The 26550-nt window shown below is 39.5% G+C and overlaps 1 protein-coding gene across 2 annotated transcripts; it reads left to right on the top strand.

Moving 5' to 3' along the window:
* The first annotated feature begins 1549 nt into the window (after positions 1-1549).
* On the top strand, positions 1550-25663 carry golim4a (golgi integral membrane protein 4a). Of its 2 annotated transcripts, none has more exons than XM_074641683.1 (16): positions 1550-2164; positions 13097-13171; positions 13716-13765; positions 14050-14103; positions 14300-14450; positions 14980-15062; positions 15327-15410; positions 17609-17830; positions 17926-18207; positions 18662-18951; positions 20429-20505; positions 20632-20699; positions 21184-21390; positions 21627-21695; positions 21851-21940; positions 24447-25663. In XM_074641683.1, exons 1-16 carry the CDS (start codon positions 1978-1980, stop codon positions 24600-24602), a joined length of 2145 nt encoding a protein of 714 aa, XP_074497784.1. In that variant the 5' UTR covers positions 1550-1977; the 3' UTR covers positions 24603-25663. The 2 variants fall into 2 exon arrangements, with proteins under 2 accessions (XP_074497784.1, XP_074497786.1); XM_074641685.1 differs by having other exon boundaries at positions 1554-2164; positions 17615-17830.
* Positions 25664-26550: the final 887 nt, after the last annotated feature.

Here is a 26550-nt window from a genome sequence, read left to right on the forward strand (position 1 = left end):
GACCAGGTGATGGCGCTAGCATAGACTGTATAATGTGGATGTAGTCACCGTGACGTCACCCCTTGGTTTGTGGACTATGGGTTTGAAGCCTCGAGTTCTGCATTTTGGTCGTCGCCATCTTGGTTTTTTGCAACCAGAAGTGACACGAGAGGGTGGATCAAAGTACTACCGGCGCTGAATAGGAAATTTTTGGGTGACCAAAACGTTACAATTATATAAATATATATATTTTCATTCCACACTCAGAAAATTGTTTAGATTTTGTTCATCTCTCTTTATTTTAATTTTTTTAAATGTATTTTTTATTAACCCTTATTTTCTTCATGTTGTTTTAGCTTTTGTACATATTTAATCATTTTTTAAATATGTTCTAATTTTTTGTCATTCTTTTTTTAATTTTTGTCCATTTTTTGGTATTGTATCATATGTCGTTACCTAATTAATCCTTGATTTCTTAATTCTATTTTGGCTTTTGCAAGTAGTTAATTTCTTTAATATATTCTTATTTTTTCGTCATTTTTAAAAAAATATATTTTTGTCCTTTTTTTGTATTTTTAGCTTCATGACTCTACTATGACTTGCTGATATATTCCTATATTCTATATTTTGGGGAGATGCATATCACGTCATTCCAATGTTATATTTTGTATTAGAAAATTCAAATAAACAGATTGCAATGTAATAATTCTACCAATAGGCATAATTTACAGTTAATTGTATTTTACATTTTTTTGAAGGGGTCTTGAAATCACTAGCCTGAATCTGTAGGGATGCATACTGTATTTTAGAAAACGTTTTCATGTCTTTATATTAGTTATTTTGTATTTGCACAGTATGTATAACAGCATTACAACAACAGGTATCTGTAATGAGGAAACCGCCTCTAGCTGCTGTTTGATGATGGAGCTCTCTGGGACCAATTGTTACATGTATTCCTCTGAGGGCGGGAATAGGGAAATTTATGATGTTTTTCAGAGGAGGGATAAAAAAAAAAAAAAATTTAAAAATATAATATAAAAGTCATAATATTACCAGAATAAAGTCATAACTTTACGAGAAAAAAGTCATAATATTACCAGAATAAAGTCATAACTTTACGAGAAAAAAAGTCAATATATTACCAGAATAAAGTCATAACTTTACGAGAAAAAAAGTCAATATATTACCAGAATAAAGTCATAACTTTACATGAAAAAAAGTCGTAATATAACAAGAATAAAGTCATAACTTATTTAGTCATACGTATTTTGTATTCTACATGTTCAAAATAAATTTTGAAATGAAAATGAATGAAATCACTATTATGAATCTGTAGGGTGGCATACTGTATTTTATTATATTATATAATATTCCTATAGCTATATTTTGTATTTGTACAGTATGTAAAAATAACAGCATCACAACAACAGGTCTCTGTAATGAGGAACCCGCCTCTAGCTGCTGTTTGATGATGGAACTCTCTGGCGACCAATTGATACAATGTATCCCTCTGAGGGCGGGAATAGGGAAATTTATGATGTTTCTCGGAGGAGGGACTTCCTCTCCACAGTTGTAGTACGATGGCAGGCAGCTGCTGGGTTGACACGTAACTAAAGTTAAAGGTGCTATGGAGGCCTCGTCTGGGACTTGAGTGTTTTTTACTTTTCCCCTTAAAAGCTTCTTTTTGGATTGAAAAATTGACATCTTAAAGCCTCGGATTGTGTTGCATTTGTGCAGCAGCAGAGCAGCGAGTTTGAGGAAAAAAATCTGAGCTGCTACTTTGAAGAGTCACAGTGGAGAGAGTCGTGGATGTGCTAAAATAATGTTTATTATCAGCACTTAGCTCGTGTTTTTCTGCCGTGGAAATGCTCGGGGAGTGAGGGGAGAGGAGGTGCTTCTTCTTCGTGGAGGTAAAAAAAGTTGGAGTTGTATCTGAAGTTTGCAGCAGCAGAGACGGGGTTTTCTGTCGCAGACAGCGGGGAGGGGTGCGGGTCCAACATGGGAAGCGGGGTGTGCTCCCGGAGGCAGCGGAGGATCTTCCAGTGTCTCCTGCTGGTCACCGTGGTCTGCGGGATCATGTACGGGGGGATGATCTCCTACGAGGTGCACAAACAGCTCAGGAGGACCGAGGCGATGGCACTGAAGTACCAGCAGCACCAAGAGTCGCTCTCGGCTCAGCTCCAAGGTAAACACACAGTGACTGAAGGTTGTTAAAGGGGACATGTCATGCTCATTTTCAGGTTCATGTTTGTATTTTGGGTTTCTACTAAGAACATGTTTACATGCTTTAATGTTCAAAAAACACATAATTTTTCTCACACCATCTGCCTGAATATACTTGTATTCACCCTCTGTCTGAAACGCTCCGTTTTAGCGGAATGGCAACGGAATTGCGTTGCTATAGGCAACAGCTTGGGTCCATGTTTACATCCTGTCAGCTGATGTCATTCACATACACTGCAATCAGGAAATAAACTGGGACACATTTAGTATGTTTACGTTTAAAACTGTGAAATGGTCTAAATATTGTATATTTGTGACATCACAAATGGACAGAAATTCTAACGGCTTGTTTCGCTCCGTTTTTTTGCGCATTTCAACAGAATTGGACTTCCGCTTTTCTAGTCTGCCGACCACTTAAAGCGCTCTACACTACATGTCAGTATTCACCCATTCACACACTGATGGCAGAGGCTACTAAGGTGCCAACTTTGCCCATCAGGATCTAATCTAAATACTCATTCACACACCGACGTACCGCTATGCCTTCGGGAGCAATCTTTGGGGTTAAGTGTCTTGCTCAAGACACATCGATATGTGACCCTGAGCAGCCGGGGATCGAACCACCGACCTTTCGATTGGTGGACAACCTGCTCTACCCTCTGAGCCACAGCTGCTCACAGAACTGCGTTGCTAGGCAACAGGTTGAGTCCATGTTTACATCCTGTCAGCTGATGTCATTCACATACACTGCAACCAGGAAATAAACTGGGACCCATTTAGTATGTTTACGTTTAAAACTGTGAAATGGTCTAAATATTGTATATTTGTGACATCACAAATGGACAGAAAATCCTAACGGCTTGTTTCAAACGCATAATTTCTGAATACGGGGCTGTGTGTATTTCTCCGTGGATTGAGTGTTTTTGATACTTTCACAGTATTTATATATCACTTAAACCTACTTTATAATATAAAAGACATGAAAATCTCACTTTTTACAATATGGGACCTTTAAGGTGACAGAGCTGAGCGTGAGAACAGTGGGTGGTTGTAGTAAACAATGCCACACAGCTGAAAGTTTGTGTAGAAATGCAAGAATGACTCAACTCTAACTGTCTGTCTGCCATCTGACCTAACCAGACTGTAACTACACTGTATAGCCAAGCTGTGATTTACCAAGAGCCTGTCTTTGACCTATCACCTTAGGTGGCCTAATCCTGTGGTAAACCAGGTTAAGGTCTGAGCAGATGGAGCTGTAAAGTTCAACAGAGAGTTAATTTGGCTGGACAGGTCAGATTTTTTGCATATGCCTATACCAGGGGTTGGCAACCTTTACTATCAAAAGAGCCATTTTAGGCAAAAAATAAATAATAAATCTGTCTGGTGCCGCAAAACATTTGCAGCCACATTGAGGGGGGAAAAAATCTGAGATTTCGAGAATAAAGTCACAACTTTACGAGAAAAAAAGTCATAATATTACCAGAATAAAGTCATAACTTTACAAGAATAAAGTCATAATATTACCAGAATAAAGTCATAACTTTACGAGAAAAAAGTCGTAATATAACGAGAATAAAGTCATAACTTTATGAGAAAAAAAGTTGTTATATTACCAGAATAAAGTCACAACTTTACTAGAAAAAAAGTCGTAATATTACGAGAATAAAGTCACAACTTTATGAGAAAAAAGTCATAATATTACGAGAATAAAGTCATAACTTTACGAGAAAAAAAGAAAAAATAACACGTAAAATTACTACTACTATACTACTATACATATATATATATATATTAATATTCTGACTTTATTCTCATAATATTACGCCTTTTTTTTCTCGTACTATTATGACTTTCGTACCATAGACCTACAACAATGATAAATAAAATTTAAAATTTAAACAAAAAAAACAGTAATTCATTTCCACTAACTTTTGAAATATCCATGGGGAGCCACTGGAGAGGGGCTAAAGAACCGCATGTGGCTCGGTAGGCGCAGGTTGCAGACCCCTGGCCTAGACTGTAAGACTGAAATTAGACCCCACAATACCCAGAAGTCAGGTTTACTGCTGACTGGAGGCTATACACACATAGGCCTACACACACACACCTGGTTGTAGTCACTGTGTCCCCAGGCTCACCTCAACAGTATACAGATTATAAAGTCATGAGGTCAGCCAGAACATCTGCTCCTGTCAGCCACGGCAGGAGGAACAGAGGAGGAAAAGAGGGCACAGTCACCTTGGTTTCAAGCTAAGGTGTTACACTTGTTACACGCAGTATTGGCTTGCTTTTAAAACCATTTTAGGGTTTAGCCAGCTGGGTGCTGCACCATCCTGATAATATGACTTGTTTGCATACTGGAGTATTGATTGTAACACTTTGGATTTGGCTGTAGCCATGTTTTTGTCTTTTCTAGTCTGTCAACAGTGTAGGCCTTACCATATAAACTCCATTTGTCATTGAATATTTTGAATTTGAGATATAAGAAAAACTATTTTGTGTGTTTTGCAAATGTTTTAGTCCCATGTTTACATACATTACTGATGTAAACAAACTATTATTGCAGCATAAACATTGATAAATTATATCTAGTTGTTGTTGTTGTTGTTATTTCCATAAAAAAATACTAATAGTATTATGTAAAATGTCAGAAAATGGCTGTTACAATTTCCTGAAACCCAAGTTGATGTCTTCAAGAAGCTTGTTTTGTCTGAGCAAAAGAAAATTTGCAAATCCTCACAAGTGAGAGGCTACAACTGTGGAATCTTTAGTGTTTTTGCTGGAAAAATGACTGAAATTAATATAATAATATATAATCAGACTAGTTGAGGATCAATTTTCTCTCGATCTACTTATCAATTAATCAAATATTTGTTTCAGCTCTAGTTCCAGTCCTGTGTTTTCTAAATCTGATGGAGGATGTAGTGGCCATTTGTCGAAAAAATCAAAATCAAACGTAAATCAAAGGGCCACTGACGCACCATGGGGAAGTGGTTTACGCAGGCAAAAGAGTCCATTGTCCATGCAAAATGAATGCGTTTCTGATGATTTTGTTTTCCCAAAAGGAAATCAAACAAAGCACAATGAAAACATGGATGTCGCTGCCTCTCTTGTTCTGGTGTAAAAAAATATCATAAGCTCACCCAGGTGCATGCTGGTCCTACCTGCCTTCCTACCTATATAACTGCGGGTGTCCACAGTTTTTACCTAATTCATAAACAAAACAAATTACGCAAAAAAGTCTAAATAAAGTAAACATCTAGAATAATTAATCAAACAATACTTATTATTAGTAAAATGACAACTAAATACTAATAACAAATAAATAGCTCCTACAGAGGATGTGACCAGTTTGTTTGCTTTTGGATCAGAGATTGTTATTTTACAGGATCTGGCTGCACTTCAAAACGTGATGAGATACCTGCATTGTAAAGATCTGTTGAGTCACCAGTTATTCAGTTACACAGTCATGAAACATTTTGACTACTGCCAGTAAAAACTGTTACATTCACATTTGAAAATCATTAGCTAATGGACTAATATATTTGCTTTATTGCCGTGTTTGTAAATTAGTAACACATTAGTAGACTGTCTCCTTGTATTACCAGCAGGATGTTTCTATTAAAAACCAAACTTTTAGCTCCTTGCGTGCCCCCACTCTACAAAAACGATTAAACCATCTTGTCCTACAGTAACCCTCACAGATTTACTCCCCCCATATAAACGCACTCTGCTGCGCTCTGACAGGATGTGAGGTTTTGTGTCATGCCATCATGCCATGAGTTTAAAATTAACAGATGGGCGGAGAACCCGCTCCTTCGTTGCTTCAGCTATTCAGAACAAGGTTTGCGCCCACATCAGGGAGTCAAATAGTGGGTCAGGGTTTAAGCCCACTACTTTAATGCAGCCTTTGATCCACCTAAACCAGCAGTCATGTCTTCATGTCGTCCACGGCTCGGTCCAGCAGACCTACCATGAAGCTACTTATCATGTTTGTAAAAGTAGGCATGCACATATAGGCCTGTGTTTGTTTTGTTGTCATGTGAAGCATTGTTAAACAGTAAATCTGACGTCATAGCTGTGCAGCTATATGATAATGTGTAATTTTTTTACCTCATACTTTTTCTTGTGTTCATTTCTAAGACAAAGCTAGTTGGTTGGGGGGCGGACAGCTGTCCCACATTTAACAAGATGAAAGAACAAACCTCAACTAAGGCATTGTACAAATCCCACCTCCATTGAATATCTGTTTTCCTCGAGCTTACCAGCTTCTTTTAGTACCAATTTCAGGTCGACGTTATACAAATGGCTCCTATTTCGTTTTTTCACAAAGCTGCAGCAAAGCTGCTGTATCCAGAAACACAGAGCGTGACAGTATAATGTGACACTTTGAATGCTTAACTCCATTTGTATCCCTCAACTTGAGCACCACACCCAAGTTACTTGCATTGTGAAGCGATGGATCATTCAGTCAATCACAAGGCCCGGGCCACTTGATATCCACAGCAGACTGTTGATTGCTGTTTTTTGTGCCCTATATTTAGAGGTGACCATAGCCTCGGGGGCCGTGAGCCATCTGTATTGATTCACTGTTGCCCACTAGAAAACCACAGGCTGGCAGTTGTCTGTCATTTAAAGGGATCAACTGGCACTTTGTGGTTTTACATGCACTCTGACAAATGTGTCCCTGTGATTTAACACCCACACACACACAGACGCATCATTGTTTAGCTGTCATTTGCAAAACATTAATCAAATGGAATAATTACAGCCTTCTGTAAATGAGTGTTGTAATATTTTTTTACAACCCCAACTGTTTATTTTAATGAGCGCTCTTGTCTCAACAGTTTGGTTTGTTTTTATCCATGAGACAAAATAAATACTATTGTTCTTTGAGTTAGAGATGTACTCTCCAGGAATTTGGATTTTTTTTTGTACTTTTTAACAATAATGAAACGTTCATGTTTTGCTGTCTACATTCAGAACATAAACCAGAAGCTCATAATGAATATTAAAACTAAATCACTCACTTTTGTAAAATTGTTGGGTCAGGGGTCTCAAATGTCCAAAACTCTGCTTTATCTTGAAGTCCATTATTTGTTTGACGAGGAAGGGAGTTTCTTGCCGGGTTCCCACCTGTATGAACTGTGGAAACTCGCACCACCCAGCCTTCGTCTGCTGAGTAACCATTCGTGTTAAAAAAAATAAATCGACAATTTCTATCTATTTATAAGTATGGTTTGGGTATAAAGGTACCTGTGGGGGTTATATTTACTAGTAGGAGGTAGACAGAAAGCCACAGGAATTACTATGAGAGGAGGAAGTTTAAAAAGCCACAATACTGTTTTGGTGCACCAGTTTGGCCTCCCTGCTCCTATGAGAGAAAGCTAAACATAAAAGAAAATTGAAATAAACTCATGAAACTACAATATGAAACGTAAGACCTATGACTGTGATATACACCGATTAGCCATAACATTAAGACCACTGACAGGTGAAGTGAATAACATTGATTATCTCGTTACAATGGCACCTGGCAGTGGGTGGGATATATTAGACAGCAAGTGAACATTTTGAACTTTGAATGTCAGAATGTGAGCGACTTTGACAAGGGCCAAATTGTGATGGCTAGACCACTGGGTCAGAGCCTCTCCAAAACTGCAGCTCTTGTGGGATGTTCCCAGTCTGCAGTGGTCAGGACCTACCAAAAGTGGTCCAAGGAAGGAAAAGCGGTGAACCGGCGACAGGGTCAGACCCAAGGCTCATTGATGCACGTGGCGAGCGAAGGCTGGCCCGTGTTGTCCGATCCAATAGAAGAGCTACTGTAGACCAGATTGCTGAAAAAGTTAATGCTGGTTCTGATAGAAAGGTGTCAGAACACACAGTGCATCGCAGTTTGTTGCGTATGGGGCTGCGTAGCCGCAGACCGGTCAGGGTGCCCATGCTGTCCTAATGTTATGGCTGATCGGTGTATAGGCTATACGGTAATGTATGTTGCAGTACATGTTTGAGCTGTAGTGCAATGAAAGCTGTGGGGAGAACCTGTAAATAGAAATATCTTAGTGGAAGGACTCTGTAAAGATCTGCAATTTCTTTTAATTTTTTAACCTTTATTTTTCCAAGATAGTCCCATTGATATTCCCAATACGTGCAATTTTATCTTAGATGTGAATTTTTTAAAATCTTATCTATATTTACATAATTAACATATTACGTTTACTCTTGTTAGCACTTTTTTTTAATTAGACTTGTGAACCAGATGCAACGTAATTTCATTCTGCTGTGCATTTGCCATGTGAATAGTATGAATGACAATAAAGTTAATCTTGATCTTGATTTAAAATCTCTTTTTCGAGGGAGTCCTGGCCTCGCAGCTGGCGGTGCTAACAGTGTTAACCTGGGCTTGGGGGGGGAACCGTAGGGTGGGTACTATGCTTCCGCGATACCATCGCCGGTAGTTGTTTTCTGCTATATGAATGCTACTCAAAAGTAGAGCGGGTCGTTCACCAATCAAAAGGTCGGCGGTACGATCCCCAGCTCCTCCAATCCACGTGTCGAAGTGTCTTTGAGCAAGATAATTAACCCTAAATTGCTCCCAAAGGCTGTGCCATGTGTGAGTATTGAGTATTTAGATTAGATCTTGACGGGCAGTCCTTTTACCATTTAGATCACCTTTAAAAACAAAACAACAAAATGTTAAAAAAACAACATAAGAAATTTCACATAAAAGAGAGAGAAGTAACAGACTTAAAACAAACCGCAAAACTACATCAATCAATGTATTAGCATTGTAGTTCAGGAACAGAACAAGTACATTCGATGTTCAAATAGTCCATAATCCTGTTTTTATAATCTTCTATGTTTATAAAATAATCAAATTTAAAGATCTGTATTGAATCTCACTTCCTTCTTAAGTGAACTGGTGTCCTGTGTTTGTATGTGGGTGTACACAAGGGTGGGTGTTCACACACAAACGCGACACTTGGAGCTCATTTCCTTTTGTGATAGTATTCACGGCGCACACCGGTTCGGCAAAATCTAACCAATCCAGTCTTCTCCACATCTAAACCAGTAGGCCAGTAAAGGTCACCACCATAGAGAGCTCCCTTGTTCCCGCTCTGCTGATACACTTTAACCACACCTTGAGGGAAATGCTTCATTGGTCTAAGGGGAAACCCCCCCAAACAATAAATGTTCATTCCCTTGCGCATTGAGCTTTGAACGAGATAAGGGTCGGTGTAAAGTAGATCAGTGTGTTTGGAAGGTCTAGGGTGTGTAGTTACTCGTTTTTAGGAATAGTACTCTGAGTGAATTTTACAGTGGGAACATTCATTCATGACTGGAGGTCTCTGAGACACCAGCAGGTGGTGATACAGATCTTTGCAGCTAGTATATAATATTTGTATTATATTGAAGAAGTGTCTGTGAAAAGTAGCCTGAACAAGAAACAAAGAAAAATAATATTATTATTTATTTATTCTCCTCTCTTTACCTTCTCCTCTTATGTTTTATAAATAGTTGTTTATGTGAGGCACATTGAGATTATGCATGAAATGTACTATGTAAATTATGACTTTGCCCTGTGGCGCTGTTAGTGGGTTTTAATAATTCAAATGCACATTCAAATGACCTTTTTTAGACTGTAGCCTCTTTGTAGCTGTTGCCCTGCCTGTCCATGTCGTCCCCTAGAGACAGGGTGTGTGTGTGTGTGTGTGTGTGTGTGTGGAGTGGCCTGAGCTCAGAGCAACATGGCTTCATCTTTGGCACTTCTCAGTGCTGAGAGGGTACAGACACAGCCTCTCCAACCGGGAGAATAAAACCTCCCTAATCTCCTGTATCCGGACGTCCATCTGATAAAGCTCAGAGAGGTTTGAAGACATTCATGCAGTCAGTTCGTATCAAAAGAAATCGTTTGGAAAGCTGCTTGTTTGAAGTTTGTTGGATTTAGCCATTTTAACAATTGTTAAACTGGAAACTCACATGTTACTTCAGAAACACGTCGTCTTATGATGTGACGTAATAGTATTATACATCTCGTAAATCTTTGTATTGTCAACACTGAAAACTGGTCAGGGTAGCTTCCATTGAAGGCTCACTGATTACAGTATCTATGTAGTCACACATTTCAAGTTAGACATATTTAGGGCTGCAACTGATGATTGTTTTAGTCGATTTGATTAGTTGTTGGTCTATAAAATGTCAGAAAGTGGTAAAAAATATTGATCAGTGTTTACCAAAGCCCGAGATGATGTCCTCAAATGTCTTGTTTTGTCCACAACTCAAAGATATTCACATTTAAGAAGCTGGAAGCAGAGAATTGTGACTTTTATGTCTTTTAAAAAATGACTCAAATGAATTTAATTGATTATCAAAATAAAATAAAAGTTGGTTTGATAAATTTTTTTTCAAAAATAATGTTACAATTACTAATAACAAAAACAAAGATACAGAAATAAAATTGAAACAGAACATCTGATGATAAAAACAGGATTGGATGAACTGCCAATAAGATATATCAAAATTGAGTCAAAAAATCAGTTAATACACCTAAATTTTTTGAGTACAGACTTGATGTTGTTAGCAATGGCACCAAGATATTTCTCGATCTTTGCATTGAGTTTTCTGATCCAATGACAAGAATCTAATTTTTTTCTGAATTTAATTGAAGAAACTTTGTGGACAAACATAATTTCACATCTGCTAGACATTTAACTATCAACAGGATTGGGCTTTATGGGGAGATATCATCTTCATAACGATGAAATGCATCACCATGTCTGCGTGTGATGCGACTCAAGTGGAAGTGTATACAAGGAAAATAAGATAGGTCCTAGAATCGAACCCTGGGGTGCTCCACATGTTGTCGGGGCTAAAGAGGAGAAACTGTCACCAATTTCAAAATTGGTTGCTGAAATCTGTTTGTCAAGATGCCACGATCCACTGCATCAAGTCTCAAGGCTGCACTTTAAGTCTAGCAAAATGAGAACGGAGCCATCTCCAGCATCTGCATTCATTAAAAAGGTCATGTGTGACTCTTGAGAAGGGAGAAAGTTTCTGTGCTATGATTTTTTCCTAAAACTTTCACTGCGTGACGGGGCTCCCAGAGGCTGTAATGAAACTGTCTTTTCTCAGATTTTGGCCGATGTTTGGTAACCAGTCTGTGGATATTGTAGAAGGAGGGATCAAGGCCAGGATTTTTTGAAAAGAGGCTGTCTGGGACACAGCCGGTAGGAAGGGAAGTGTTCACTGTATTGAGCAGACGGGGTGACCACATTCCAAACTTCTAATAAAAATGTCGAGGGTATTGCATCAGCTGGGCTGAAGGAGGATTTCAAATGAAGTGCAATAGTTTGTCAACAGAAGCTGAGGGTGAAATGGCTGCAAAACGATTGGGGCAGGGAAATGTCTATGAAGGACACAGGAGTGGAAATCTTTATCCTTTATTATTTTTGGTAACCATTAGTTACCATAATAACAAGTCTGTCTCTCTTACAGTGTGAGTGTTTCTCTGACTCTCTCTTTCCCTTCAGCCTCTCCTGGTTTGTCTGTTTATCTTAACCCAGAGCTTTCCCCTGTTTCACTCTCCATTTCTTTTTTCTGTTTTTTTGTGGTAATTCTCTGTGCCCACATTTGCTTCTCTCTATACACTCTTTTACCTTTCTCAGTTTTGTTATCCTCGTGACATTATTACGAGATCGTGTCCCTGACAGTTTATCCTGGAATCTGTTGAGTTGGCATTCAGAAGGAAGAACAGCCACATCATCAGTTAGACTGCCCAGCCCCCCAAAACCACCGCAGGAGAGTCACAGAGAAGGACATGTAAGAAAGTGGAGGAAGAGTCAGAGGCTGGCCCACGACAAGGGATTAGTGCCAGAATAGATCGTTGTTAAATTGTGAAGTTAGAGTTGGTGGTATTTACATATTGAAGTAGTGAGATAATACATGTCTTGAACAAATGAACTGAGGTTAGGAGCACAGAGAGTTTATTACCAACGTGTTAATGGGAGTTACTATTATTGTCACTTGGCACTTATCAAAATAAAGTTACATAATGCTTCACATAAAACAATAAGAGAATATTGAATGACACCAGGTGGCCATAAAATCTTACTCTCTTCAACTCATTCTACTTTGTGAATGAGTTGAAAATAGTACTGTGTGAGAATACCGTTCATAATGGCGAACAAATTCCTGTTTAGATGTGAAGATGACTTTTGAATGTATAAAGAATAACTAGCTTTTCTACATGTGTGATAATTGTAGGAAGTAGATTTACTGCTTTTGATATTCTATCTTCAAGATATGTGATTGAAAATGGGTTCTATGGGTACCCACGAGTCTTCCCTTTACAAACATGCCCACTTTATGATAATCACATGCAGTTTTGGGTTAAGTCAGCACACTGACACACTGACAGCTGTTGTTGCCTGTTGGGCTGCAGTTTGCCATGTTCTGATCTGAGCATATTTTTTATGCTAAATGCAGTACCTGTGAGGGTTTCTGGACAATATTTGTCATTGTTTTGTGCTGTTAATTGATTTCCAATAATACATTTATACACTTATTATTTGCCCACTCCCATGATGATAAGAATATTAAATACTTGACAAATCTGGCTTTAAGTTACATTTTGATCTGAGATCACAGTCTGGTGGAATAAATGTCCCACCTGGCTCTCATATCGACCATAAAATGCACATCCTGTTTCTGTCCTTCTCTATAAAAATGAATGTTGAAGCATTTTGTGAGTGCATGTGTTTTGTGCTGAGTGCAAATATTTGTATTACAGCTCTCTTTTTGTTTAGTTTACCTTCCATCCGGCCAAAACAAAGTTCAAACCGCTCACTAAACCTCTGTGTTTTCTCTCTCCATCTCTGTTTTTTTATATGTCCAGTGGTGTACGAGCATCGCTCCAGGTTAGAGAAGTCTCTTCAGAAGGAGAGGTTAGAGCACAAAAAGGCCAAAGAAGGTGAGAAAAATAACATCTACTGTATGCTCAATTCTTGCTCATTAAAAAGAGCTTTGGGAAATCCCTATCTCATTCTGAGACTGCATATCATCTGTAGAACAAAAGGCATCTGCTTAATAAATGTAATGTGCAAATGAATTTTAATGAGATGTGATGTAATACAAGTATTTAACAAGTTTTAAGGGTCATTCTTTTTTTAGTTTTTACCCACCTTAAACATTTTCACAACGCCATCTGCAGAAGCTGATCTGTGTAGAAGTTTAACAATGTGGGTATTTTATTTTGCAACAAGATAATGATGTGTAAGAAGACTTGTGATTCAGGGACAGGGTGTGTCACTTTTGTGAATGATTTGAGTTTTTTATTTGAGTTAACAAGGCATCAGAATGAAGTTCATGCTTATGTAAGTCTTAATCAGTGTGTAGTGTTGTACTCTTTCTCCATCAAAAGCAAGTTATGTCTCAAGTTGACACACAATTTTCCATCACATTGGTTAAAATTATCTATGAAAACAAGATTGACCTGTGCTGTTTCTGTTTTCTAGATTATCTGGTTTATAAGCTTGACACACAACAGTCACTGAACAAGGAGAAGGTATGTTTCCGCCACACAATTACCACCTCTTCTATGACTGAGTATCATCATTTAAAATACATATTTGAACTTACTTTTATAAACTATTATATAATGTCTGTTATCACCCGTCCTCCATTGTTTTCTGTCGGCATTGCTTTGTTAAATAACTGCCACTATCATTCATCTCTTCACCATTATCTGTTATGCCTGTTAGTACCAGTAAGCATGAACTAGTCATTAGTTTAATTTCTCTCAATAACTGCTGAAAGTTTTTCACAACTCTTGTTTTTATGCTCAAACAGCAAGACTCCAACAGCAGATTCAACTCTCTACAAGTGCAGCATCAGATGCTAAAGGTATAAATAATTATAAGACAGGTTTCCTTCCTCTTGTCATTAACACATACATCCTCATATTTAACCTTCCTTCTTCCTGTTTTCTCTTGTACACACACACACTCTCTCCCTCACCAAACTACATCCTTCCTTCTTTGGGTTAAATTTGGGGGAATGGTTTCACTTCTGCTTTGATGTGGTCTTCCCTCTCTGTCAGAACCAGCATGACGACCTGAAGAAGCAGTTTTACGATCTGCAGGAGGTGCACCAGGTCCAGGGCGAGGACCACAACCGGCTGCTGGACGAACACAAAGACAACTACGAGAAACTGCAGCAGGTCAAAGAGTCGGAGGTCTCCCACCTCAAAGGTACAGACAGATGGTCACATGCAGAAATGTTACTGTGTTTTAATACCACTCGGCTACACACAAATACATACAGTAGTACCAATGTAGTGTAGCTTTCTGTTAGGGTTGCCCCTTCTTAGTCGTTTTGGTCTCAATCGACTAAGATTTCTTTAGTGGTTTAGGCATTTTTAATGCGTTTTTCATGCTGAATGACTTATTTCTAAGAAACTTATGAGCACATCTCTGGTAAACACAAGATTTAAAGTGGTGCTTTTGTGTGATTCTTTGCGGAGAAACTCAGTTTTACAGATCTGTCAATTAAATCAACTAATAGATTAGTCGACAAAATCGTATGAGTGTTAGTAGACAAGAATTTCTCTGGACGAGGAAAGCCCTACCTTCTGTAGTGGTGTCATCATTAAACATTCTTACTTTGTCTCCAGTTTGACTTAAAATACTGCACGTCTGAAGTGGTAGAAATATTGTTCTTGTTTCCTGTTTAGATGCATTTTATGCTCTCTGTTGATGTGTTTTCTGTTTGTGATGGCAGATAACGTATATAACCTGAGAGAGGAAAATAAGCAGCTGAGGAAAGCTCACCATGACATTCACACACAGCTACAGGATGCACAGGTGAGACTAAACCTGTTGTATTCAATTCACTCTATGTTATATATATCTATCAACTTTCTTTTAGTATAAAGAAACATAAAATGTGTGCTATCTTGTGTTGTCATTCACTCATGAAAATGTGCCAGTAAAATTGAGGGAAAAAAACACATGTTGTCTTATCTTAAATTTGACTTTAAATGACAGATTTTGGGTAGTATAGTGTGAGCCTTACATAAAGATAAATGTCTCATTAATGCTTTTTTTTGGTTTGACTTGTGTGTCCAGGTTCAGCATCAGAACCTGAAGTCGGCCCACAGCCAGCTCGCACTGACACTGGAAGACCACAAGAGTGCGCTGGCTGCAGCTCAGGTAAGACGGCAACAGCAGTAGAGATGCAGTCTCATTGTTTACTCTGAATATACAGCAGCTGATTGATGCTGAATTGCTGCATTTCAAGTATTTTGGTCACGTATTATGATTTTGACATATAGAAAGGCTGGCGAGTTGCATTTTAATGTGCGTTTAGCGTGTTAGCAGCGAAGCTACAGAGACGAGGGCGTTGTTGATGGAGTGAAAGAGCCAGGTGATGGTGTACGGTTTGTCAATAGTCTGAATGAGCGGATGAAAGACAAGGTCAAACTTGAAAACTGCTCTGCATTCCTCTCACCCGTACTTTAACCTTTACTTCAACCTTCTCTAAAGCAGAATGTTTATTGCATCCGACTGTGTAGAGAAGAGGAAAGATGCCCGAGGTGTTGCTTGGTTTTTGGGTAATTAGATCAGCTGTTTCTCCCTGAGACTGACCTTTGAAATGCCCGAATGGTTTATTGAATATACGGCGCTCTGCTCATTTGTTTGAAAGACTTCCCTCCTCTCTGTCTGCATTAATAGATACTCACTCACTCTCTTCTCTTTTCCTCTCTCTCTCTTTCTGTCTGTCTGCATTTGCTAATTTATTTTTTAAAGCCTGTCCTGTTTTCCATCAGCGCTTCTGGTTGGACGGGCACACACACACACATTCACACAACTCTTTCCTTCACTCCAGGGGTTTGGTTTAGTCAGGGCTGTCAGAGCAGTACATCTAAAGCATGTTCCAGCCAATCAGCCAGAAAGATATAATGGAGGGAGTGGAGCGAGATAAAGAGAGAGGGGAGGAATTTAGAAAGAATTTTTAGAATTTAACCCTCCGGCCTGGTGAGAAAGTGTAAGTGTGTGTAGCCTGTAAAGGATGGTGTCCTAAACTGGATGCTCAATTTAAAAAATACATGTCTGTATCGCCACAGGAAATAGAGAATGTTAAAAAAATGTTTTACTCCAGATGCAGTTGAATATGTGGCTGGATAATGTTTCTGAATAATGGCTGTAACCTACTTGTGTGGTAATTTTCTATGCTTACCATACATCAGAGCAGTGGTTCTCAATCTGCGGGTCAGGACCCCCAACGTGGTCGCGAGATAATTACCGGAGGTCGCCAGATGGTTGTGGAGAAAAAATAAAATAACATATTTCAGACTGAGGAATGGGTTTACATTACATCGCCTGCACCAGTGATATAATTGGCCTCAGAATAGATTTTATTGAGTGTGTTTGTGGGAGTCAAAGTGTGCAAGCACATGAGTTTCAGATTTACGGCAAGTCAGAAGGAGAGAAAAAGTCATGAAATGCATCAAAAATCCACAGTGCCTGCAGCACATTGGACAACGCCGATGTGCTACCTGTTGAAACTAAACAAAATTGTTATCACAACCTAAGCATTATTTATTTAGCCTACATTTATTAATCAGAACAATCACAATAATCTCTCAAAATCAACCACTGCATTAGAGGACATTTGATTTGACACATTCTCACATTTAATAGCATACAGTATGTTTATCTGTCTTTAGGGCTGGGTATCAAGCCTCAATACTGTTTCGGTACAGATTGAAATGTACAGCACTTCTTGGAGAGTTTTTTGGATGCGCGTACCTTTTATCCTTTAACTGACTGAGATCTGTCTTTATAGCACAGATGATTTTAAACAGTCCAAAAGCTGGCAGTGAATACATGTTCAGATTCATAGCCTTTCAGGGCTGACCTCTCCTCCGTCCTTTTGGTCTTAGTTGACTAAGATTTCTTTAGGATTAGTCATTTTTTTATGCTTTCTTCATGTTAAATTACTTATTTCTAAGAAACTTATGAGCACATCTCTGGTAAACTTTAAATTTAAAGTGGTGCTTTTGTTTGATTCTTTGTGGAGAAACTAATCTTTACAGATGAGTATTAGTCGACTAAGAATTTCTTTGGTCAAGGACAGCCCTACGGTCTTGTTCTGCTTCAGTAAGATATTTGTTTGTTTATATTTAAATAATGTAGCTAATTTGAGACTGTATTTAATTTAGGCTAAAGTCTAACTTGAGTATCATATCGGCACTACTATCAAAAACTTCCAAACGCTATCCAGCCTATTCTGTCATAAATCCCAGAGGTTCACATGTTATAGGAATTTTTGAGAATCTCGCAGCATCACATGATTTTCTCAGGATTTCCCCTCTTACACTTCCACCTGTGTATGTTGTTCCCTTTAGGTGCAGGTGGATGAATACAAGCAGATGAGGGATTCCCTGAACAGGGCAGCAAATCTGAGACAGCCTGATCAAAACCCTGTCCCCCAGCAGCAGCAAGCAGCTGCCGTAGCACCCGAGTCCCATATCCATGAAGCCCAACGGGCCACAATACTGGAACAGCCACAGAGAGAGGAGCCCGCCCATGAGGACCACCACCAGGAACACCAGGACACAGACTCCACGGTAATGTGGGGTTCTTTGGGATCACTTTATTATCAAGATAAAATGCATACTGTAAGTATAGAAACGTACAAATCTAATTATTTCTTTGTCCTCAGTTGAACCATCAAGAGAGGGACACGCATGCCCAGCCCGAGATCGAGTCCCACCCCACCGTATCCCAGCACACTGTGTCGGACAAAGAGGAGGATGGAGAGGGAGAGGCTGAGAGGAGGAGGGAGCTGGCAGAGGAGGAGATGGCTCAAGCCGGACAGCCTCAGAAGCTGGAGGAAGACCCGGACCAACCACAGGACGAGCAGCAGGAGGAAGAGGAGGAGCAGCCAGAACAGGAACAGCCGGACGAGAACGCCCTGGACCGACAGAGACGCCAGCCACAACCGGTCAGAACTGGTTTGGACTACTGAGTTTTACCTAAACAGGCTCAAAATGGACCTTAAACTGGCTTAAATTTTCTGTATCTGTTTTTCAAAATAGCTTAGTTGAGCAACATAACACACATTTTGTAATCATAAATTAGTCAGATGTGTCCTTGCCATATCGGGGACACAGCTACTGCTAAAATTGTAGTGATAATGATTTATCTTAAATCCCAGAGGAGATGGAATAAATTACAACCTGTCCTCAGTGTTTACCTCTTTGATTGATGACAGCTTGCTCATTATGTGTTATGTTCATTGTTTTACGCTGTCGTTTTCATCTATTAAACTTTCCCAAAGGAGGAATTATACCTTACCTCCACGTTTATGTCTCAAATTAGCAGCAACCCTGTGTGTTTGATTTTTTTTCCTTTGCTCTACATGTTGGTCCTTTTGCATCTATTTGTTTTCTACAAAGGGTCTCCATCCGGAGCCGCATCAGGACGGCCAGCAGCAGCAGCACGAGGCGCACGCCCAGGTGGAGCGGGTGAAGTCGGCATACGAGCAGCAGCAGGAGCAGCAGCGCCTGGAGGCTCAGAGGGCCAAGGAGCGCCAGCAGATCCACCTGCGTCAGGAGGCCCTGCAGGTCCACAGAGACAAGGTGCTGAAGGAGAGGGAGCAGAGGCTGAAGCAGGAGAAGGAGAGAGAGCAGCTGCAGCACAAGGAGGCCGACAAACGGGAGCAGATGATGAGAGAGGAGCACCAAAGGTCAGAGTTCAAATCAGAGCTGGAATCAATTAAAATCAGAGGTATCTAGCAATGCAGATAGTTCCCCTTTTATGTGTAGGTTTTAGGATATCCACCTCTGAGATTTCTGTTGCTATGCCAACACAGTGCCCTGTTCAAATCGTTCAAACGTTTTGATGTAATTTCTCAACGCTTTTCAAGTATTAACTTGAAAAGAAGAAAGTGAAATGAACTGACCCAAAGTGAAATGAACTGACCCAATCCACATCTTCAGCCTTGTTGCTACATCAGCTCAAAAAACGCACGGAGACGGAGAATCAGCAGCTCAGTCAGCCATGGGTGACGGCCATTTTCATAATTATCTTTTTCTAAAGAAATGTCAAAAGGAACACTTAATGAGACTGGCGTTGCATTGATCAACCTGAGCAATAATAAAAATCTGCTTCCTGCAAACTGGAAGTTGTACTTTGCTGTTTGCCGCTTTTGCCGCTTGCCAAACTAATTATTCTGGCAGTAGCACACACATCCATAATCCAGGAGGAAACGCTTTGATCAAATTTGTGCAAAGACAAAAGGGGAAAAAACTCTATGGCTCTTGATAAGCAGATGTGTCTATGTAAGTGCAAACTGGAACAGTTCTTCCACACAAACGATATACTGTACTGGCCGTCATGCAGCAACATTCTCTTAAATTTCTCTGAGAAGTCAACCCAGGTGTGCTGAATGATGAATCCCACTTGATCATAAATTGGCCAATTGTTTATTATTAGCATAGGCAGCGCCCCCTAAACACTATATAAGGGCAGGTGATGCAAATACTCTGGCACATGCCCGAGAATTGAAGTGATGCCACCAAAACATACTGTAAGAAGAAGAACTTCAGCTGTAGTGAAATTTGACGAACTGTTAAATAAACTTTAAGGAAGTAAACATGATTTTCCAGAGTCAGAAAGCATCGAAGAGCAGTATGTAAGCCATTCAGAAGCTGAAAGCACGCAATATCATCCAAGGGTTTTTATAGTCTCTTAATTGGATCAATGGGCCTGTAGTATTTATTTAGCCCACGTTTAATTGTATTTATTCTAAAACATATAAAAATCTAAATTTGATTGTGATATTCATGTATTTTCCATGTTCCCTTGTGTTGGACACACCATTTTTGGACTGTGAAAATTAGATTTATTTATTTTTGTCTTGGTCAGAGTGCTCTCTCTTACCCAAGAGAAGAGCAAAAAATAAGAAGAAATCGTGGATATGGGCAAAAATAAGAGGAAATTTGTTCATATATTGCTCCCTGCATGAGACCCACTGTATCTTATACAGCTAAATATGTATCCATAGCCAAAAAAAGAAGGCTGCTGAACAAAAACTGCTTCATGACAAGCAGTTAATGTTTAAACACACTGTAGTACGCATGAATATTTCTCAACAATAATAACACTGTTATGATGTGGCTCATAGTGCCTATGCTCTTCTGTACTGTCATTGCTGTCATTAGGAAGAGGACCGATTATGAGAATATGGACAATGATATTGTTCAAGGAGAAGATGACCGTCACACTGACGATGAAGAAGGTGAGACCGGAAGATTAATTGCAGAAAAATATTTTTTGAAATAGTGTTTCTCATTGTCTGATGGTATTAGAAAAGTTCACAGTAGCAGTTGGTTCATACTTAGTGGATATGTTTGTGTGTTAACAGACGCTCACATGTTACATGAGGATGAGGAGGAGAACCAAGAAGTGGATCACAGAGTGCCACATCAGCAGGTGACTGTCTACCCATCTATCCCATCCCATCCCATCTGTTAACACACGCATCCTCATCCTCCGTCTATCCTTTCAGCTCATTCAGTCACTTAACATTCACACCAGTGTATCGTGTGTCATACATCCATTCAGCCATCCATCCACAAATCGATTCTTTCATCCTCCCCGCCCGCCGTCCTCTGCTGGCATGTTCATCTCCCCTCTATCCGTCTTCCACGCGTCAGTCTGCCCAGCGATCTGTTAAAGCTTCTGAATACCAACAAGGCAGTTAATACAACATTAGAGAGCACTAACTGCCACAATCAGTTTTATCTGCCAAAACAGATCCAGTTATAAATCCTCCACACTGCAGTTTTTATTGCATGCGTTTTATCATGCTCTTATTCTAATATTAATGCTCCATAGATTTTATGCAAATATTAAGCTACTATTATTAATGTGTCTCTTCCTTACTCTCTTTTCACTACGATCTGTTCTTATGTAGGGCGCTGCTGGGGACCTGGACCCCGAGGACGACCCCAACAACCAGGGAGAGGACGAGTTTGAGGAGGCCGAGGACGAGCGGCCGCAGAACCGGGTCGCAGGAGACGAGGAGGAGGTGGTAGAGGAGGAAGAGGAGCCGGCACCGCCAGCCCAGCACAAAGACGTACGCCCGGGCCCCAAACAACCTGCTGTGGAGGAGGAACTGGTGGTGAGTAAGGGGCCAGAGGAGAAACGAGGCCGAACGGTCGAATACACAGTAGTGCTGACAGAACGAGAGAAGATGAACATCGGCATGCACACAAACACTGCTCAGGGTGGCATGATGAAACTGACGGTGAGGGTTTGAGAGCTGGAGACATCTGGGGAAGTGAGGAAGCCACAGGATCTAGGGAAAGAAATTATCTTTAAGTCGTGTTTTAACTTGTGTGATTTGTGTGCATTCAGATGGCGGGAAACCCAGATCAACAGGAAGACACGCTGGATGACCAGTACCAGGAGGAAGTAGAGGACGAGGTGTGTAACACTCAGACGAATGCTGTACATATTGAGTAAAAATACAGTAATACAAAATATACGAGGGAGCAAAAAGGACATGCAGGAACGGATTTGCCATACCGTAATGACACAATAATCATCTTGTAATGTTTTGTCTCGTTGGTTTCCTGAAGGCCCAGGAGGACATAGCTGGTGGGCAGAAGAGAGAGGAGGAGGTGGAGGAGGAAGGAGAGGATCCATATAACGAGGAGAACATAGAACAGGTCGGTTCTTCTGCGGGGAACCAGAGTCCGAGGATTTTTAGCTTCTAGTTTCCTCAAGTCACCGCATTTCATTCCCTCAACCCAAACTGGTTCAAAGCTTATTGAACATTTACCCTGCAAGGTGTCCAGGTGGTGCATGGGTATCATAGGAGATTCATGGTGTAGTCAAGTACCTATTTAAACCATGACATAATGCTAAAAACATATTTACTTAATATCTCAAAAGAGGAGTTGGCTTTACAAGTCACATCACGGTATCAAACTTTATTTGTATAGCACCTTTCATACAGGTTAATGCAGTTCAAAGTGCTTCACAGATGACTGACAAGCAGAAATGTGTGGATCATAAAACAACAGAAATTACAAAACAATTAAGCGATTTAACAATTTGGTAATTTGAGACCAATGCATGCGAAACAATAAAATAATAAAAATGTAATAAAATAGAATTAAAAGCTATAATAACAGTAATAGTAGTAAAATAATGTGATGTAAAAACTAGATTAATTAAATGACAATAAAATTACACAACTTAAATACAGTAAAATAAGTGATTAATAAAATAACAATAAACTACAGTCAAGAATCCGGCATCCAGTGGCCATCAGAGGGCTGCATCGTAATGCATTTTCACATTTTCAAAACTCAGCGATGATGATTGCAATGACAGAAGACGGTGTTGCCAATAATATTCAATACCCATTTCCTCAGCATAACTAGGTAATCTATTTTTATTCCCTGGGGCATTTCATCGGTTCCTGAGCCACATTTAGAGCAGAAAGCACCTGCTGTACACGGTAACATGTTTTGGTATCACTTCCGGAAAGTAATATTTACAACAGTGACGTAAGAGCTGTATTGGCTACACGGGGATGAACATGCATGTCTGTGTTTTGTCGCTGTAACTTGAAGCTTGCCTGTGCACGTCCTGGTAAATGAGGGGGATCAGATGTAGAGTCTGTCGGGGTGTCGGGTCACCACCTGGGCTCGGTTTATTCAGTTTGTCCTAAGAGGAAATCTGTCTGAATGCAGAAGCTCACACACATTTAACAACTTTGAAATAATTAGTTGATGTAATATATTTACTTGTTTACATGTTGTTGTAAAATGGGTGATGTACGCTGGGTTGGTCTTGATATTTCTAAGAGGTCATTTTAAGAAGTGATATGATCTCCCGTGTTGAGTAATATACAAAGTTAAGCTTGCTGAAGCGTCCTTGAGAAAGACATTTGAGTCCCTACTACTACGTTCTGTTGTGTAACTGACCCTGACCCCTGACCTCCGTGGAGAGTGACATTCATTTATTTTTAATCTCTACTTTTTAGCCAGGAACACAGTACTGTCAGTAAGGTCCGTAGTCCTCTTGCTTCTTCAACTGACTTGTGTTTCATACTCTGCCAGTCACCCAATGAGTGAACGCATTAACGTTTCTCTGTAATTTGAGCTCAGTAGAGCTTTTCACTTCATTCAGCTTCATTCATCCGCTGTTGCACGGTCGGTCTGGCAGAGGTGTTTCAGTTGAACCTTTGAACAAGAGTCACTGCTTCCATTTATTTATAATAGAATTAAAATCCTGTATGTTACAATCCTATAGACGGATTAGCAAGGAGAAACACACTTTCCCCTTGTCACAGTCACAAAGCATAGATTCTATGGGGATGCAACTCAACACGTTTTTGTCAACCGTATGGAAAAGTTAGCTTTGTAATGCCCACATACTCGGTTGTTTTTACAGCTTAACTGTGAAATGGCATGAAATGTAAGATAAGCTTACTATGAAAATGGCCGTGCAAAAATAGTACGAGACCTGGATGTAAACATGAATTCAAGTTAAATTGTGCCATGAACACCTGTAAATCATTGACTGTATATAAGAAGTGGAAGTAGTCACCGTGACATCACCCATTGGTTTGACACGAGACACGAGAGCGTGGAGCTAAGTACAACTGAACGCTGAATAAGACATTTTAAGGCGACCCAAAAAGGTTATAAATATCTTTCATGAACTGAAAACACACTGTGAAAGAGTTAAAGTTGTAAGACGGAAACACAGACAACTCCCAGACCGGACAACACCGTGGTAGCGACCTGTCAATCACAAGGTAGCCACGCCCTAAAGCATCCCCTGCTTTATGGTCTATTTGACTCTAAATGGGACCATAAGTTACTAAATGAACATCATGCTGTATTGAAGAAGACTTGAAACTAGCGATTAAGACCATAAACTCATGTTTACAATGTTTACTGAGGTAATAAATCAAGTGAGAAGTAGGGTCATTTTCTCATAGACTTCTATACAATCAGACTTCTTTTTGCAACCAGAGGAGTCGCCCCCTGCTGGCTATTAGAAAGAATGCAAGTTTAAGGCACTTCCGCTTTGGCTTCACTTTTCATACCCCGGAGGTTGCCCACTGCTGTAAATGTCTGAAATTATCATCTTTAGTGGAACAAATTTTCACAAGATGGCTAATAAAAAGTTTTGTTGTGTGTTTGTGAATTGCTCCAGGAAGAAGTAAAACACCAGGAGGTACCAAGACGTGAGGTGGAGCACAGAAAAGAGGCAGAGAATAACGAGGAAGAGAACTACGAAGAGGAAGAAGAGGATATAGAGGAGGATACGGCTGGTCAAAACAAGGGAACCAATCGGAGGGCAGAGATGTGAGACGGACGCAGACTTTGACCAGTTGCAGTGCCTTTTCGGCTGCCCATAGAGCCTATCGGGTCTTTCTTTCCCTCGTTTCCCAAAGGAATAAAACCAGCCATCCATTCAGAATTCCAATTAGGAATATGGGATATTATGCCTGAGACATGGGATGCTTTTCCAAACACTGTGGGGTGGAACTGAGCAGCTTACACTGTGGAAATGGACAGAATTTGTCGGGCGGAAATGGGATGTATACTGTATATTTTTTTTTATTCATTTGCTTTCCTGTCTGCCTGATCGCCTGCCTGGTTCTGTTTTTCAACAGCAGACAGGCAGAGAATGTATTTCTACCAATATGCTGTCTTTGAGTATGTGTAAAGAAAGCAAAGATAAATTATGTTATTCTGATGTGCAGGCCTTTTTATGTATGTTTTATGCAAACAGTTGTATTCTTTGTAGAGCTCAAATTTTGTTATTTACATCTTGCATTCCAATCGATCAAGTCGTTTTCTGTTATTTATTGTTGATTGTAACTACTCTGACAATCGTAAAAAAAAAGGTGCAACATTTCTTTATTTTTTATTATTTCCCTCGACTGAACTAGTGGCTTTTACCAACTATTTGAAGCGGACACAGGAGTATTTCGACTGGATATTTCTGCAAAATGCCAGTCAAAAAGACATTTCTGGTGAAGCCGTTCTGTGCTGGAGGTGTCACTCTGACATGTGCCTTTCCGTTCTTGGAAACCTCTTCTAGGTCTTACTCATTTTACATTTGGAAAATCATTTCAATAGGACAGGAGAGATAAGAGTTAGTGCTGAGCCTCTTGCATATTGCTTCAGCATAGCCTTAAATGGAGAGCTATTTCAAGTCGACTGCTGGTGTGAATTCAATTCACAAACCGTAATGCAATTTACTGCAAAATCTTTAGTCTGCTGTACCATGTATAGTAAAACAAATGCTGACAATTTGTACAATTTTTCCACTAGTTATATTTGATACAAAAAAGTGGGATTTTGATTGTATTGAATGTTTGCCACTTGAATGGTGAGTGTGTGGAAATAAAGAGGTCAAAGGATTGTTGTCTGATATTTATAGTTGTGAGTAATCAAAACTACCTGGAGCTACGTATTAGGTAGTAGTTGGTTCATTTTAGGATGCTAGCTGCCATATAATCTTTTTAATGTTCGTGTAGAGCTTTCCTCGGACTTAAGAATTGGGCTGTAGTCTATTTTTGCCTGTCCATCCTGCCTGTGGGGTAAAATAAAACTCGCCAGGGATGACATAATGTGACACTTTGCTGAGAGCACAGGGCTGCAGAACAACACTGGAGGCAGGATGAATAAGGCAGTATATACTGTATATGAAAAGATATTTTGTTTAGAGGGGGTCTTAAATGAATAACAGCAAGTTGGATCAGTGGTGTTTGTGACTTGCTTGGTTTTGCAGTTCTCTACAAGCTAAAGAAAAGCTGCTTCTTTACAGCCTCAGTCTTTAGGAAAGAATGTGAGATACTGCGATCCTGTCAATCCTCGCTCCAGAAAAATTAAAATGTAGAAATCGGGTGTTTCTGACAAGTGTTGAAAAGTTTATGAAGCATAGTAAAAGTTCCCAACTAACTTATTTTCTTAACATATTTGATCAAAATCAAGGAAAAGTAGTTTAGAGAGAGAAAAGGACATCATTTTTTTGACAATTTAGATCCATCCTAGTGTTTGTGCGTTATGACAGAATAATTACTAAGAAAACCCTGCTGCTCCTTGTAAAAAGTATTATCTGGGTATTATATCTGATGTTGTGGATCAACAGAAAATTAATAGCCAACTATTTTGGTAATTGATTGATTGTGTATTGAGTCCTTTTACAAGCAAAATAAGATCCCAAACTAAAAAAAAAAGAGATCCTAAACTGAAAATATATATTAATTAAAAATAAATAAATAAATATATAATTTATTCTAAGAGAT

This window comes from Sebastes fasciatus, chromosome 7, assembly GCF_043250625.1.
Source record: "Sebastes fasciatus isolate fSebFas1 chromosome 7, fSebFas1.pri, whole genome shotgun sequence".
In the NCBI taxonomy this organism is placed as follows: Eukaryota; Metazoa; Chordata; class Actinopteri; order Perciformes; family Sebastidae; genus Sebastes; species Sebastes fasciatus.

Coding starts and splice junctions, on each gene's coding strand:
- golim4a (XM_074641683.1), top strand. CDS start 1,978: ATGGGAAGCGGGGTGTGCTCCCGGAGGCAGCGGAGGATCTTCCAGTGT. Junction 15,063..15,326: donor CACAGCTACAGGATGCACAG/GTGAGACTAAAC, acceptor TTGTGTGTCCAG/GTTCAGCATCAGAACCTGAA. Junction 20,506..20,631: donor TCACACTGACGATGAAGAAG/GTGAGACCGGAA, acceptor GTGTGTTAACAG/ACGCTCACATGTTACATGAG.